At 38.3% G+C, this 17673-nt stretch overlaps 1 protein-coding gene across 7 annotated transcripts in view; it reads left to right on the top strand.

The window, feature by feature from the left end:
• PDE4B (phosphodiesterase 4B) overlaps positions 1–17432 on the top strand; it is a 388611-nt gene extending 371179 nt beyond the window's left edge. For 6 of the 7 annotated variants that reach the window (XM_090047508.1, XM_090047509.1, XM_090047514.1 and 3 more), the window contains 9 exons: positions 3400–3493; positions 7630–7808; positions 8643–8741; positions 8853–9017; positions 10015–10114; positions 10883–11037; positions 11155–11277; positions 12424–12606; positions 15383–17432. In XM_090047508.1, coding sequence (XP_089903634.1) covers positions 3400–3493; positions 7630–7808; positions 8643–8741; positions 8853–9017; positions 10015–10114; positions 10883–11037; positions 11155–11277; positions 12424–12606; positions 15383–15748 — 1464 coding nt within the window. In that variant the 3' untranslated portion in view covers positions 15749–17432. Of the gene's footprint in view, positions 1–2120; positions 2661–3399; positions 3494–7629; positions 7809–8642; positions 8742–8852; positions 9018–10014; positions 10115–10882; positions 11038–11154; positions 11278–12423; positions 12607–15382 lie in introns of those variants that run through there. The other variant, XM_090047513.1, reaches the window with a different exon arrangement.
• The last annotated feature ends 241 nt before the right edge of the window (positions 17433–17673 follow it).

The raw sequence follows: 17673 nt of genomic DNA on the forward strand, positions 1-17673 counted from the left end.
GAGATGGCATCTGCTACCCAGCCCCAGGCTCAAGTAACCTAAAAATATTTTAAAGAGATTTCACACTTTCATTTGCTTATCTTATAATCATAAAAAACGAAGGCTACTGGTACAGGATGGATGGAGAGAAGCTTTGGTATTAGGTGCAGAGGCCTAACGACAGAAGAGTCCAAGCTTCAGTCTGCAGTCTTTTCATGTGCACATGCGAGGAATAAAAAAAAAAAGTGGGAACTTTAGATGTAGATTTCTTACATAAAAAGAGAAAGGGAAAACCTGGAATGTATGGAAGGTAGAGCTGTAATAAAAATGGAAACTTCCTGATTCCACAATTACCTGCACAGATCATTGCCACTGCGCAGAGCTACTTGTATCTTTTTCTTTTTGGCCACGGAGTATCAAAGTGAATATGTTGTTTCATACCATCCAAGTCTGGATGAGGCTCCCATTGACCAAAGGCCCTATCTTGGTGTCAGTTTGGCTGCGTTGCATGGACTGCCACGCTTATAATTGAATCTTTTCTTTGCAGACTTTCCATAACAGACCTTTCCATGACCAATCAAAAATATTTCTTCATGGAAGCAATGTCACTAGACTAAGTCAGCAGGGCACCTAAACCTATTACATGGCCTTCCCAAAATGCCAATAACAGTATAGATTTATATCTATGTAGAGATATATATAGAGAGATATAGATCTCTCTCTCCATATATGTGTGTGTGTGTGTGTAATATTCATAATATTGACCTACTTTTCAAACTGCTGTACAGCATATCTGTCAAGTGCCAATAACATTATATATACGTTGATAACAAATGCCAGTAATATATGACACTTAAATTAAAGTGTGTGTGTGGTGGGGGGAGTAATGTTATTGGCACTTGATAGTTCTCCGGTACAGTGGTTTGAAAAGTAGATCGGTATTATAAAATAATTCCATGTAGTTATTTCTGTGGTGCATGACAAATACATTTCATGTCCTTAAATCCACCTGGATGGCAGTCTTAAGCAATATGAATTTGTATTTAGTATACTAATCAACAAAACATAGTTTTAATATGTGTGACGTGAGGATTTGAAAACAGCTACCTGGAATATCAGGTATTGTGACTGTTGTGGTTATCAGGCAAAATATGATGTCTTCTGGCTCTCTGTAAAGCTGCTTTTTAAAGACATTTTAGAAAATAGCCTTAGTATGGCTTAAAGGAGCATTCGAATTCTTGCAGGAAGGCTATTATTGATGGTTGATTACGATCTGAAGGGGAAGCCTTACAGTAAAGAAGCAGATCATCATGTGGTGCTGTTGCCATGCTACGATGATATTCTTTTGACTGCCTGTGCTTGAACTCTTGTAGATTGGTGGGGGTTTACGTTACAGCAGCAGTCTTTCCCGTCCATACATGTCCTCTAATGCATGCAGAGAAAACCACATTACGTCATCCCAGGCAACGGTGATAAACTTACTCAAAGCAGTCAGAGGATAGAAATACTTTTAAATATAAGATTTCACTTTTATTTTTGGCATCCTGACTGGATGTCTTCTGACAGTACAGATAATAGCAATAAATCCTAAGATAGCATGAATATTTATAATCACCCGTCATTTTCTATAGTGATTACATCTCAGACACAGTCAGCTATGCTTTCCTAATGTTTTCTCATTAACGGGATGGATTAGGTTTGCTTATAAACCAATCACCTTGCAATTTCAAGTGCAAAAGCAAGTTCTGCTTAAATGTATAAAATAGCATTGTGGGGACATTATTGCAACCCTGCCCCACCAAATGATTGAAATCTTAAATTGTGATTTATAGACCCATATTGTAAGGTTTAATGTGTTTTCCTTCATAAAATGGTATCATGATTGAACACTGATTATATATCATTTTAAAATATTTCCAATTCTTATTTTGCTTTTCCTCTTTACCTTGTGGGTGATTTTACATGTAAAGAAAAAGCAAAAGCAGGGTCACTGCAAAAGAAGTTAGAAATCATCTTTTTTTAAAACCTGTATGTAAATGGTTGCCCTGCTCCCTCTGTCTCTATAATGATGAGGCTTTTTGGAAAAAAAAAAATCCCACAAATTGAGATGAGGCGCCTGCTGCCTGCTTTTCACTTATTTAAATATGCATAGGGCTTTCCTCCATTTTAATCTTTCTTTTCAAAAAGATGGCTGTATTTCTAATGCTGGCAACCCCCTCAAAAAAAAATCATCATTTCTTCCTTTCATAGTTCAACTGAGCGAGACAAATTTGAAGTGGGGACCCCCTTCAGCTAGCTAAGCAACCAGCACTATTCATAATTCATAAGTGCTTCGAGCCATCTAGCTGAATGCAGTTGGATTAGTTCTTGCTTCTTCGTGCAAGCCCTGATTTCATTATTCCGTTCTGCTAGCAAATAAGCCTACATACAGCCCTTCTGCAAGGATGAAATGCCAAGCTTGGCTTTGTCTTGGATTAGCAGATACCATGATCGTGCGAATCTCTGGGTTTTATGAATATTAATTTTTTTTATTGACTGGAAAACTGGGACGTCCTTGTTCTTGTGGAATTCCTCTATCTGATCTGTGAATTCTTCATAAGGGATTTGTGGACTGTGGTGTGGAGTTTTCCAAAATGCCTGAAGCAAACTATTTGTTATCTGTATCTTGGGGTTACATTAAGGTGGGTTAAACTTGTGAAATATGACTGTTATAGATTGTAAATATTGGTTAGTATATGCTATTTAAATCAATATGTATGTGCACTTTATAGCAAAGGTTAACATCCTCATATGTGCAGCAGACATAGGTCTAGGTGTTTTTTTCCTTTTGGTAATTCATGTCTCAGGATAGTGCAGTATTGCTGTAAAATAGTTTGAATTGTGAATCAGGAGAATCATTTTATGTATCTTTGGATGAAAGCACAGTTAAATCCTGCATTTTAATCTGCATATATAAACATCTGTTTTCTGTTTTAGAGTCACAGTATCTCTGTCATGCTTTTTGGTTGTATACATTTACCTCTTTTTTTTCCAAGTTCCAAAATTCAGCAAATTTTATATTTTGAAATTTAGGAATAAAAATGGTTTATAGGGAACAGTAATGAAAACCAGTGCAGCTCTTTGATCTTTCAGATGTATTACCTAACACATAATGTTCTCCTGCATTTCATACAGCAAAACCTGAAGTGCACATTCTGTTCTAAATTCATTTTGTGTCAGTTTAATACAATAGCAAGACATTTCCAGTTATGATGGTGCTGAATATTATCTAAATTCAGCCATATGATATTGACTGTGTTCCAAATATCTGCATAGTTTGCCTCTTAACATCGTATTTGTCTAGTTGCATGTAACAATGTTAAAGCCAAATTAATTTTAGAAAGCATTCAGAAAAATGTCAACTTAATTATTTTCCAACAGTTCAAGAGAATGCTGAACCGGGAGCTAACACACCTCTCAGAAATGAGCCGATCTGGGAACCAGGTGTCTGAATATATTTCAAACACGTTTCTAGGTAAGTTATTACATGCCAAGGTTTCATATCCCATTAGAAAAAGAATTCTCTGAGAAACAAATTAGTCACCATCTACTCCTTACAATAGATGCCGTTACTCAAATGTTTTCTTTCAAATGGCGTATGGGGGAGAAGAAAAGCGTAATGTTTGGATAAATATTTCCTCAAAATAATCCAAATTCTAAGTACAAAGAGTTGTATGTTTCTATTAAGGTTGCCTTAACCAACTGTAAGCTACATGATAAAATCTATGATTTTCTTTTGACCTTATGTAAAGCACAAAGTCACATACCTTCAGCTTATACTCCTATCTTAACTCATAAAATTGTATCTCCCTTTTCCCCCAAAAAGTAAGCCTCACTTCAGACATTTTATACACCGTTTTGGATATACTTATTCATTTCTCACAGGTAATTCAAGGGCTCATCTCACAAAGATTTGCATCCAAGAGTAGCTGTTCTGCCATTAGTAGTCTTTTGGAGATCATAGACTAACTGACATGAATCAAGTTAAGTATTTAAGAATTGGGCCTCTTCTGTTTCCAGTGCATTTCTCATACAAAATATAATTTGTTGCAAATATTTCACATTTGGTTTTATAATGTGTGAGCATTCTTAAAAAGCAGAAATCTGCACAAGTCCCAGTTTCAGCCTTTAACACAGAGCCTAAGTGGTAAATTGGACCTTGGAAGGATCTCTGGGCTGGGATGAATTTTGCCCAGAAGGAATAAATGATCAGACAAACAGAAATACTTCCGGCATTTTATTTTAAATGGTTTCACTAATCAGTTAAGCACCTACACTTGAAACCAGATAACTGCATGTGCTTTTGGACAGAGAATATCCTTAATAACCATTTATGGAAATTCATTGGCACTGTTTTATCAAGATGCCGTATCAGGGCATCCAGAACATTAATTAATCCCAGGAGTAGCAATCTGAAGATCAACAATCTGCCTCCTCAGTAGAAGAGCGTGCAGCATACTGTATTACACTGAGGCTCACTTCCATGGTGGTAGTTACAGATACTTTTGGATGCTTTGGGAGGGTATGACACTCTCTGGTGGACTATTTGCAAGTGAGATTGACTATTCATCACTGTTTGTTACTGGGAGAGAATCCAGATATTCCCATGGTATGCTGCTCTAGAAGATAATCTTGATTTTGGTCTTGCTGCTTATTATTCTATAATGGTAACATTCATGCCCATAGAGGAAACAACACAAGGGCCTCTAAATCACTTAAAGCCTGAATGAATGGTTTGAGTAGTGATGAGAGGCCTTGTGCAGGCTCTCCACACTAGGGTAAATCATAACCTGATTACTTAGTTCCATTTAAAATAAATTAATAAAGTTTGTTACGCTATATGTTATACAGTGCATGTAATGCTTTTAAGTCCATCTGTCAGGCACTTGTGCAGTTCACATGGTAACATTTTTAATGAATGGTCTTGCATGGATTTATTTATTAAAACGAATACACAGAGAATAACATGCAGCTACAAGGGAAGGAGGGACGTGTGTTTATTTAGAAGGGTTGTATCATATTAGGGTTTGCTTGTCTGCATCTGCATAAAAAGGGAGCTTACTTCATTTGACTGTCTCCTGGTCATCTAAATGAAACAAGAGAAGGGGTTTATACCATTCAGAGCATGCAGAGAAATAGCTCATAGTGTGAGTGAGGCAAGTGATCGACTGGATAAAATCTTTATTAATTACTGGACCAAAGACCTTGCTGGCTCAAGCAGGCACGCTTTCAGTGTGTCAGTGTACACCAGTGGCAAATTTGGCCCAAAGATCTTGTAGGATCTTTTTATTAAGTTTTTATTAAGTTTTTATTCAGTTTGGCACAGGGAAACTGCTTGCTTTATTGTGTGCCTCCAGGCCCAATCCTGATGTCCATGTTTGGTTGATGGGAGTTCTGGCACATTAAAGGCAGCAAGTTTGGGATGTATCAGTGACCAATCTGAAAAACTGGTTTACGGCTCTCTTAGCCTACCTGCATAAACTTAAAAAAAGGAATAGCTTTTTACTATACACTGTCCTCTCTAGTGACGCATCATGTTGCAGCTTCCTTTATTTTCTAACTCATCAGGGAATTATAGCCTCTCAGAACTGCATTGTGTCTTTCTGTGTTGCATCTTGAACTGAAATGCTGAATAGCTGCCCGCAGTGTAAACTGTGAATTTGTTAAATCTGTTTTCAACTTGAGCATGAATTTCAGTTCCAAATGAACATTTTCCTTTTTTGTTGGTGGCAATTACAGGATTAAGGACAATAGCATAACTGACAGACTCATTGAGAAGGTCAACACGTAGGATACAAACCTGCAGTATTTACTGATTTAAGTAATCCCTGAGATGTGTGCAGATCCATCTTGAAGCTGATGAGATTTCTTGGATGAGATGGTTGCATGACCAGGCTCTGAATTTGTATTTGTTTTCCTAGAGATGTGTTTCTGATCTCAGATGCTTTGACTTTTATTGCAGCATACCTTGAAGCTCTTCCACATGAATGGCAGCTAATTTTACAAGTAGTATAGACTCATATATTGAATTTAAGGACAGTAATAGTGGAACAAATTAGATAAACCATTGCTGATGGATCCTAAAGTAATAGTTGAGGGCACTTATTATTTGTTCATGTGACCACAAGCTCTAGATGGTTTAAAAGCAACCACAGCTAGAAACCAGTGGGCATTATATAAATAATTAGATCTTAACCATATGATAAGTAGGTTTTCTGAACCTTTTCTTATATCTTAAAATCAATGAATTTTAAAAAACTCCAACTCCGTTTTTAAGGACAAGTTAGTGTTTTATAAATATTGTTTTGTGCAGATCAGTTGACTACCTATAGTATTTTATGTGTTTATATTGCTAACCTTATACTAAATACAGAGGAGTTTCATCAATCCTTGTTATTAATCTCCATTTCTGAACTACCTGAGTCAGCTCAATGTCAGAAGGATTTTCCTTGAAAGTGTCATAAGTCATGAATGCAGGAATGTATTAAGTCATAAGGATCTGTTTTAGGATCTTCGTTTTGTCCTGCTTCAAAGCTAAACATTGCTAAGGAGACTGTACATAGGAAAGATTTTCTGTTGTTGCAGAGACAACACAAAAGGGAAGCACCTAGTGACATCACATCAGCAGTTACAGATAATGGCGTTCTTCTTAATTGCAGTGTTGCAGGCACAGTGGCAGATTGTTTTGCACAGATATTTAATTAGTCAAAGGAAAATGCAGTTAACACTTGATCCCTTTAAGGATGACCAGATCTTCAAAAGTGAAGGAGCATAGGCCCATGAACAATGCCCAGTGTGGAAGATTTTATGTTATTTTGTACACTTTTAATGGGTGGATTTATTCTAAAAAAGATTAATGATATTTTATGACACTATTAAGCAATATTGGAGGTAGCAGATATAAAAGAAAACTGTATGAATCCTCAGAGGTAGGATTCATCCTGGTGGAGGGCAGGCAGAGATTGTATTACTGCTCCTCAGTCGGGTTAGCTCATGAGGGTCCATTCTGAAATTATGCCATGTCTGCATTGGAATACTGCAAGTAGGCATCTGTATGCAGACCCACTGAATCAGCAGGGATTTTTGACTGTGGCTTGACACACCCCTTCTTTGCATTTGCTGACAGCTTGAGCCAGAAGGGGAAATGCAGCTGCTTTCTGACAACACACTGCTCATCATATGCATTTCCTGAGCCAAGCTCTCTGCCAGTGCAATGATACTGATCTTGATATAGATATGCCAACAGAGAATTTGATCCCCCTTTTCCTGTGGACCTCTATCATCCTTCTCCGCATCATAAGGCCTGCCCCCCACGTTGAAGCTATTAGCACATAGCAGCTTTACATTATTAATTATCACTATTTAAAGACAACGGCAGTGATTAATGATATCATGCTTGCTGCAGTCTAGTACTTCAAATTCCATGGAATTTCTGGGAATATTAAAAGACCCTTTTTAAACAATCAGCCCTGTGAAGGAGGGTACCAGGCTCTAAAATGATCCTTTTTATATAACACTGAATGAAGTTCATGAAAATGGTTTGTTTTAAAGGGGGGCATTGCTATATGCTTTAGAAATGTAACCCGTTCGTTTTGCCTTTATCTTTCCCAGACAAGCAGAATGATGTAGAGATTCCCTCTCCCACACAGAAGGACAGAGAAAAGAAGAAAAAACAGCAGCTCATGACACAGATCAGTGGAGTGAAAAAATTAATGCATAGTTCAAGCTTAAATAACACCAGCATTTCTCGATTTGGTGTTAAAACGGAAAAGGAAGACCATCTGGCCAAGGTGTGCCTGATTCTTGAACATAAGCTAGAAATAAAAAAGACAGTGTGTTGTCTAATAGCTTCAGTGTGATAATAGGAGTCAGTACTTTCTGGGCTCTTGTATCCTCTGATTGACCTTGATGAAGCCAGCTACTGTAGATTCATTGATCTTTTTATAAAATATTAAAAGAATATTATAAAATATTAAAAGGGAATCAATATTAGTGTTTGACAATGTGTATTTTAATCTTACAGGGGAGTTAGGTCAGGCCCCTGCTGTGTATATTTTGGAATGTACATTCCTTTGATATTTAAATAGTTCTGACCTGTACACTCCTGAGCTATGTTGAACCATTGGCCACGTCCAAGAACCGGCCACTTGGCTTTTGCCTTTTACTGGGCTTTCCTTCCACTAAACAAGGAGACACAAAGTTCTGTAAATATATCTTTTTCATAGTGAAATGTTTTCTTCTCTTAGCACAGTGTTTCCCAACCTTTTTTTTCTGTGCCCTGCTGCTGGTAGTGGAGTGCGGCTGCAGCAGTGGCAGCCCGGGGGCAGGGCAGCTCGCAGCACACGGCACGGCTCTCCTTTTCTGTGCAGTGCCACCGGCATTGCCCCCGTGACTCTCATCTCGGTTGCAACCCAGAGCTAGGAACTGCTGCTTTAGCATGAATCTAGTACAGACTCTTCATTGTTACTTTTCATTTCATGTGCTTCGATTACTAGGCCCTTTTAAATTAATTTTCACCGTAATGCATTTTCATAAATTGCATGATGAATACAATAATATGTTCCCACACACAGTGTTAAAGTAGTGTAACTGTTCTCTTTTATTGTTCTTGTTTTTTTCTGTAGGAATTAGAAGACCTGAATAAATGGGGTCTTAATATTTTTAATGTTGCAAGATATTCGCACAGCAGGCCTCTCACCTGTATCATGTACGCCATATTTCAGGTTAGAGATTCCCCATAAACTTGCTGGGTTTTTTACTATATTTGTGTGGTTTCTGATTTTCCTACACACTTACGTGATTTCAGTATATATTTTGTAACATTTCACATGCAGGAAAGAGATCTCCTGAAGACATTCAAAATCTCATCTGACACTTTTGTAACTTACATGATGACTTTAGAAGACCACTACCATTCGGACGTAGCCTACCATAACAGCCTACATGCTGCTGATGTTGCCCAATCAACACACGTTCTTCTTTCTACCCCTGCATTGGATGTGAGTTGTTCTGGTGTTGGGATGTTGGGTTCTGATTGGGATGCTGAATTTAACTGAAACACTTTTTAATGTCTGCAGTATCTTCAGTGGATTTTTTGAATGGCTGTTTCAACATACGCATTCCCTGTATGAACGAACTTAAATCATATGCAGGACTTAGGGGCATGGTGGCAGAGTGGATAAGGCACCTCGCTACAAATCCAGGAGGGTGAATGCACACAATGATCTGGTGTTGTGCCAGTGGCTTTCCTCAGATATATATTGGATCTGATCAACTTGGGTGGGAGAATCAAAGGCTAATGGCTGTGATGCTAGCCATAAGACTCCTCCGTGTGGTGTTTGCTACAGAAACTGGTGTGCCTTAACTACACTAGCCCATTGGGTTGTTAGGCTTAGGTGGACCTTAGCATGCAGTATTTGGCAGATCTGACATCTAATTGCTGGGGAGCAACAAAGGATGTGAATGACTAAAGCCTTTAATATTGATCCAGCCAGCAGGATGGTGGTGGTGCATCCTCATGCCATGCAGGGTCATACGCTTTAATTCCATGCCTTATTATTTTGTGTTTGGCTTGGGGGTGAGATTTGTTTCCTCTCAATTCCTTACCAACCAGAGCCTATGGCTTTTCTTACAAACTTAGGATTTCACTTCAATATTGGTGAAAAACGTGGAAGAACCCTTCATCTGTTGCCTTTAGCTTCAGCACCTACATGTATTGCCAAGGGGCTGTGCTGTACTGCTTTTCCAAGGGTTCATTTTATTCTAAGACAAAGCTGTATTAAGAAATTTCGAATGATAATGGCAAGTTATATCTGTTCTATGTCAATGGGTACATCCAATTTGAAGCACGTTCTCCAAACTAAACTTTATTGTCCATGGAAACATACATATAATATGTTGACAATTTTCTTTTCACACTTTTCTTTGCAAATTGTTGAAAGTTCATAATTTCATGACAATGATCACATGTGCTCATTCTGGTCACTTTCGCCCTAGGCCGTTTTCACAGATTTGGAAATCGTAGCAGCAATTTTTGCAGCTGCAATTCATGATGTGGATCATCCTGGTGTCTCCAATCAATTTCTTATTAATACAAGTGAGTCTTGTTTCAAATACAATAGTACCCTAATAATCTGCAAATCTGCTGCATCTTTTTCCTTGCTCAATGAAGACTGTTACCCAAATCTTAAATTACTATTTTAAGACTGTATTGCTTTCACAAAATATTGCACAGCATACTGTGAAGCAGAACAATAATTAAAATTAAATTACTATTGTCAAAGCAAAGGAAGATCATTCATTTTGTGATATCATCTCCTTGATATATAAATCCTGTTTATTTTCTTACTCACTAATTCACACTGAGTCTTTCAGTCATTACTGTGAATTTGTGCAGTTCCTTGTAATTAATGAGACAACTAAATAATCCATAATTTGTTTTCTATTTTTATTCTCATTTCTAATGACACCAAAGCTATAATCAGTTGTTATGGTTCATGTTCTAATTTCAGCATGCAAAATGTGTACCGATTCCAATATACATTGTCCTACTCTGAAAAACTGACTTTTCTTACATCATGATTTCTATTATTAGTGATGAAGAAAATCTATTTTTCTCTCATTTAAGCTTGTGATTCACTAAACTGAATAATAATCAATAAGTTAGTGTTGAGCAAAGTGAGGCTTTTACTTGTCTGTTAGTTTTAAAAACCCATAACAAACAAAAGAAAGCCAGTAGAGCACAACTTGCCTAATTTTTCATAATTCATTTACATAACTATATAATTGCTAATTCACAAGAGAAATATTTCCTGTTTGCAATTCTGCGTTACACTTCCTCATCACTTTTACACTTCTTGGCCAGATTCCGAACTGGCTCTGATGTACAATGATGAATCTGTCTTGGAGAACCACCATCTTGCTGTGGGTTTCAAATTGCTGCAAGAAGAGCACTGTGATATCTTCCAGAACCTTACTAAGAAACAGCGTCAGACTCTCAGGAAAATGGTGATTGACATGGTAAGAATAACACCCTTATGCAGCACCTGAGTTATACAGACAGCAGGTGCTCCTAAAGAAATCGCTGGAGTATTTGTGTAACTTTCTTTACTTAAGAAATGATTTATTTTTATAAAGGTGTTGGCAACAGACATGTCCAAACATATGAGCCTCCTGGCAGATCTCAAGACCATGGTAGAAACTAAGAAAGTGACAAGTTCAGGGGTTCTCCTTTTGGATAACTACACAGACCGAATACAGGTATGCGAGTGCATTTTCCGTTATATCAGAGCCATTTTGCACGGTTTTTTCTTTTTTAGGAGGAAAACTTGGTTGCATAGCTTCTACACTTAGCAAGTGCTGCAATGTTGAATGCTAATTCTTTTAGGAACTTTTGAAAACATTTAGGCTTCATATTGTCTTCTGTTCTGGACCATGGAGAATAAAGGAAAGGTTCAGGATGGCCCCTAGATTCTCAGAATGTAACAGAGCTTTGTCTCCACAGCTTGACACTAGAACACATGTGAACACAGCTGAGGTTTTATGGGTTGTAGAATCGTGTTCACACTTACCCCGTCATGCTGTTTGCCTCTGGGAGGGCTGCACAGTCACAAGGAATAGGTTAATTTAGTTCATAATTAGCTTTGAACATTTGTTCTCACACTGATTTTAATGCAGCTGTGCATTGCTCCTGTTAGACATAATACACAGGATCCAGAAATAAGGCATATTTACAGGCAGTATCGAGAGAGAGGCAGAGCAAACATCCCAGTCCTTCCTTCACTTTCAAAGCAGAAGTTTAGTGACAGGATTACATGTGTATTTTTTGTAAATGCAATATTCAGAATTTTTTATAAAATATATACCTCTCCTTTGCCCTGTAAATCACTTTGCCCATGGTTAGGCGAGGTTCTTTGGGTAGATGTGATACCCCATCTTTTGCTCACAGTTTTTGTTTTTTGGGTTTTTTGGTGGGGGGGCGGGGGACGGGATAGATGTGATATCTCATTTTTGCCCACAGGTTTTGCCCACAGTTAATGTGTTTGTGTATAAGGGATGTTGTTCATTTACTAAAGTGGGGATATTTGGTATTTAGCCATGAGAGTATGGCTTTATTTCAAAAACAAATTCTGCACCTGCACTCAATAGCACTGCACCAAAGAGTACTGCAAATACACCCTACACATGGATAGAGTTACTTCCACCACAGATCCCAGATCCCAACAGCTAACCTCTTGTGTGACTTGAAAAGAGGATGTTTTTGTGAAGTTACTGGTTTGCAATAGGAAGTTGCATAATGAATGGCTTTTGTGGTTAAAACGTTCTGAATTAAGCATGCACGTGCAGTACAGAATCCTTGTCTTTTTCCAACTGATTTTATGAGATTTCTGTTTAATGCGATTACAGGTCCTCCGAAATATGGTTCATTGTGCAGACTTGAGCAATCCCACAAAATCCCTGGAATTGTACCGGCAATGGACAGACAGAATCATGGAGGAGTTTTTCCAACAGGGAGACAAAGAACGAGAGAGAGGAATGGAAATTAGCCCAATGTGTGACAAACACACTGCGTCAGTGGAAAAATCACAGGTAATTGCCATTTGGGTACATTTTCTTTTTCATTGTTTCCATTTGCACACTGAAAGGTGAATGGGCCAAGCGTATTCCTCATCCCTCTGGCAAAACGCCTGGTACTCTCTACTTGCCCAGATGTCTTTGACACTTAGGGACTTACCTGCTGACTCCTGCTCTTTCATTTTCCTCGTTGCTTCTCAGTTTCAGATGCAGATTTAGCCCTCCACTTTGTCCCTGTTCCCAGAAGCAGTCTCTTTCTGATAACTCTCCCTGCACTGCCCAGAAAAGTGTGAATCAGATTCTCTCACTTACCATGATCCTCCTATCTTTCACAGCTTCTAACCTCCTCCTCTGTGATTTTCAATGGTGTTCTTCTAAATTTGTCATATCCTGCCAACCCACAAAAGTTTTGGCAGTCTGTTTATTAGTCTGTCTCTTTAAACACTTTGGGAAAGGACTAAAGGCAACAGCCAATGTTAATGTAGATTGTCGGACCTGTGGAGACCCGTGATTTTTCAGGATGTAATTAAACGTTAAGGGTCTGTTGAAGGTCATGTGTAAAAGGCTGTTGGAGAAGGAAAGCAGCATTTATCTCGATCAATACAAACCTTGAGAAAGGAGTTTAAGTGTTTGAAGGTTCTTAAAATACCAGAAGCAAACTCTAGATTTTGTCTAATCTGTATAGCACGGGGTCACAGAACCCCACCCAATAATTTGTGTTTGACTGAAGCATATTGATTTTTATATAATGGTGTCTCAGTTGAGGGTTTTAAATTGCTTTAACAAGCCTTGTCAAGCCCAAATAAGTAACATTATCAATGATGTCCTTCAGTGCTTTTCTGAGATAAACAAACTACTTCTGAAAGTATTCGTGTGACCACGGAGTGATTTCATTAGAAAAGTATCTGCTTATATGTGAGCCCAACACACAGAAAATCTGTGAGCCCAGTTTGGCGGGGAATGCCCCTGCCAAACTGTGCACATTTGGTGTACTCCATATTCTCACTTCATGCAGGTTTCAAAACCTCATTTTCAGTATGCAGGGAAAACAAATCCAACCCAGTGGCTGCAATGTTGACAGGAATAGCATTGTCCAAATGGGGGAGGCATTCAAGTTTTGAAGTTGAAGGAGTCTGATAGAAAGAACTACACGTAAAGGTTTATACTACACATGGAGGTTTTTAAAAATCTGATTGAATACTAGGTAATTGTCCGTTTAAACAGAGTAAATACTCTTTTTTTTAAAGATCAGAAAATGGTAGTGCCTGGCCATTTTGTTCCTTGTTGTGTGATTTGAGATGCCTGCTTAAGGAACCTATGAACTGTCGGCATTATCTAAACGTTGCAACCTTTCTGACCGTTAGTTCTTTATGAATACTGAATGCTTTTAGAATGCCAGCAAAACCTTGCCATCAGATAACCAGAGAGAGGAGGTTTTCTCATTTTAAAAGTTCCTTATGAACAGATGCTGCAGGAAGTTTTCGTCACCTTTTTGTTTAAGTTGCCTCGGCAGTATATTACAATTGAATTTTAATGGTTCTATTGACATCCTGTTGTGTCTGAAGGAGGCACATGTGATTTCCAAAGCAAACATCCGCATGTTGAGTCTAGCCCCTTTGAGAGCCATTTTCCTGCTGCATAGAAATGTTGTCCAGCGGTGTGCAGAGTGAAATGACACATTCTGCCAAGTCAGAAGAATTTCAATCCTCTTTATGACCATTCGGTTTTCTCCATCCTGTCTGGCCTTTTTTGTCAGACAGTTGGATAGTGATCTCGTTTGGAGCCTGCTTACCAATAGTCGGAAGGATTTAGTGACCCAACCTGGAACATCATTCTTTCCACCAGTGAACATGTTATTTCCACCAGAGTCATACATATTAAATTATACCAACACAAGGGACTTGATTTCTTGAGTTGGGTCCTTCATTCGATTTTCTTCACTCTTTACAAAACAGACAGGAATATAACTTGCAAAAAACCTATTTTGCTGCATTTGTAGAGAAACAAGACAACTGTCTTTGCAGCAGAGAAGAGAGACTTCTCACCATTTAACTTTTAAAGATATAGTACACAAAATGCAATTCGTAACAGATGCCAGCTCCATGAAACAAAAAGATGTCATTAAGGGACAATGTAAGTCCTTAAGAGGAGTGGTATTCAGAGGTAGGCCTGGTGTTCAACCTGAGAGCTGACATTTTCAATTCTGCAAGTCAATAAAGCGTTCCACTGGAATTGCACGCTGGTTGCCAGGAAAAAAATCTTTGCCCACAGACCCCATACCATCATATCTGACATAGTGTGGATTTTTCCTAGATTGAAAGAGTAGATAGGAGAGCACTAGTGTATGGCATCTGGTGTTAAATGACATTTCAGTAGGGAGCACAATAGAATCTTTTATCTCCAAAATGTTGATTTGAGCGAGTTTTGCACCAGAATGTTTTGATTAGTCAGCCAAAGATAACAAGCCTACTTAGTCATCTGAAAATTATGGGATAATTTTGGCAGTCTTATCAATTCCTATGTAACTGTTCCTTTTTAATTAATACCTCCAGGCTGATACTGCAAAAGGCATCAACCCAAACTCCAGTTTTGTAGGTACAATTTTGCATGGGCAAATAATTGTAGCTGCAATTAATTGTGCGTGCTGTAATACCCACACCTGTGCATAGGTATTTATGAGCTCAGTTGGATGCAGTTATTTTCAGGTAAAAATGGCGGCTGCCTTATAGCATCTTAAGCCTTTTGTTTTTTAACATGCATAACCCATGCATGTAATTTTTCTGTTTTCCAGGTTGGATTCATTGACTACATTGTGCATCCACTTTGGGAGACTTGGGCAGACCTGGTGCAGCCTGATGCACAAGACATTCTGGACACTTTAGAAGACAATAGGAACTGGTACCAGAGCATGATACCCCAGAGCCCCTCCCCTCCTCTTGATGAACGTAACAGGGACTGTCAGAATCTGATGGAGAAGTTCCAGTTTGAACTGACTCTTGAAGAGGAGGATTCAGATGGACCTGAAAAGGAGGGTGATAGTATCAGCTATTTCAGCAATACAAAGACACTCTGTATGACTGACCCAGGTAAAAGGGATTCACAGAGAGAAGCTAATATAGAAATAGTGACAGAAGATACATCGCCTGTTGACACATAATGCACTGTATCTGCGTAGGTGAACTTTAAATACTAAATGAGCATGCAAGCTGTCTTGTAGGACTAGCCTGCGATCTAGGTCTTATGCCTATGTCTAACATTGGCTAAAAGATATCCCAGCTACTTGAGATTGGAGTCAGGGTTAAAGATCGTGTAGTGAATGATTGCTCAGGAAATTAACAGAAGATTTACATTGTGGTTTAAGCCTTTTCAGCTAAAACATTGTGTAGTTTTGGAACCGATTTGAATTGTTACTGAACAGTGAATGACATACAACTGAGAGGTTTTATACCATTAGGATTTTGGCATTTATACCAGTTAGACTGATAGAAACTACTGATTAGTAACTCTCCATATAGAACCTGTCCACCTGACCACCTGTCTGCAGACCTGTGTGCCTTTTTTGTAAACACTTACATGTCTTTTCAAGAGCCTACTAAATACACGTTTAATATAAAACACAACACAAAGTATTTCAGAAATTGACGGATACCTTTTTTGATTCTTCCTGTTAAAACAAATAGTCTTCCTTTTTTCATGGGCAATACCTGTCACTTTATTGCAGTTTATCACTTTTACAGGCTAAATAGAAGGGGTTTTGCATAACTGCACCTTTCACAGTCTTCTTAAGCCTCCAGATGACCCTTTTAGGGTCATTTCGTGCCATTGTACACCACCTCTGTTTGCTTGCTAGAGACAACAGTATTTTTCCTCAACTAGGTTTAACTTTTGTTGTGCACAGGATAAGGGATAGTTGAGTTTCTATAGCACAATGCAGTACATAAACAATTAAGCATAATAAGGCAGTGTTTGATGTGCTTTCTCCCCTTGGCCGTTCCTTTGCTCAGTGGAAGTTGCACGCCTGGATATTTGTGTTCCTCTCACTTGCAGTTCACGTTTCCTTGAATTAGCTCTACCATCCTTCTCCTGCACTGCCTTGAGCTCTAACGCATCCATTACTGTTTATAACAGTGTATTTATTATGTAATGTATATACTGTACTGTTTTGTAAGTTATTAATTTATATTAATTAACATTACCTTTCAATGGTGGTGTTCATTGTGTAGAAAACTCTGAATAAGAGTTGCCTTTTTTCTTGTAATCTTTTGTATGGCATAAAATAGAAGAACCTGAACATAGCTGAAGAGACATACGGAACCCATAGAGGGCATTCATAGGTGGCATTGGCTTGCAGGGGCTTCGTTTTCATCGTGAGTTGAGAGGAACTGAATCTTAAGATTGGGAGAAAGGGAAGGATAAGGCAGTTAAGCTGCTGAAAGTCTGAAAAAGAAACCCCTGGAACCGTCACCAACTATTAAATGTCATATTCCAATTTATGAACAACCCAATGTGAATTTCTATGACAAAATGTGAACTGATGTAATAATTGTGCTGTGAAGCTTCTTCTGACAAAGCTTGTTAGGCATCATTAATGGTGTCGATCTCAGTTTGTAAAATATGTTTCAAGCTTTTGGTCCAACTTGTGATGGAATATAGTTGATGAAAATAGCACAGTTGTGCATGATCAATGGGTTTGTATGTCTGTTTAACACTGCATTGTTCCAGGTGGTTATTTTATTGTTTTCAAAAGTTTCACACAATGTATGTTATAGTATTATATATTGTGTTCAGATGCATTCTTAAGAGATTTTTATATGAAGTGAATAAATGAAAGCATGACCCAAGCCTGGGGCACTTTGGCTGTTATTAGCAACTTTGTTTGGGGAGTAACTAAGCAGCACCAAAATGCAACTGAGGTTGCTATAGTCTCTGTTGGCTGGCATAGGAACTGGCTGGCATAGGATTGCTGACTGGCTATCACAGTAAGATTAAAAAAACAGCTCTCCCAGGGACCAAGTCCAACACTAAGATAATAGTTCCCTGCAGTCAGTTTTGTGAATGAAAAAAGAAAGGATTTTGGCAGCC

The sequence above is a fragment of the Crocodylus siamensis genome, chromosome 5 (assembly GCF_052110815.1).
Source record: "Crocodylus siamensis isolate JL-2025a chromosome 5, ASM5211081v1, whole genome shotgun sequence".
NCBI classification, from domain to species: Eukaryota; Metazoa; Chordata; order Crocodylia; family Crocodylidae; genus Crocodylus; species Crocodylus siamensis.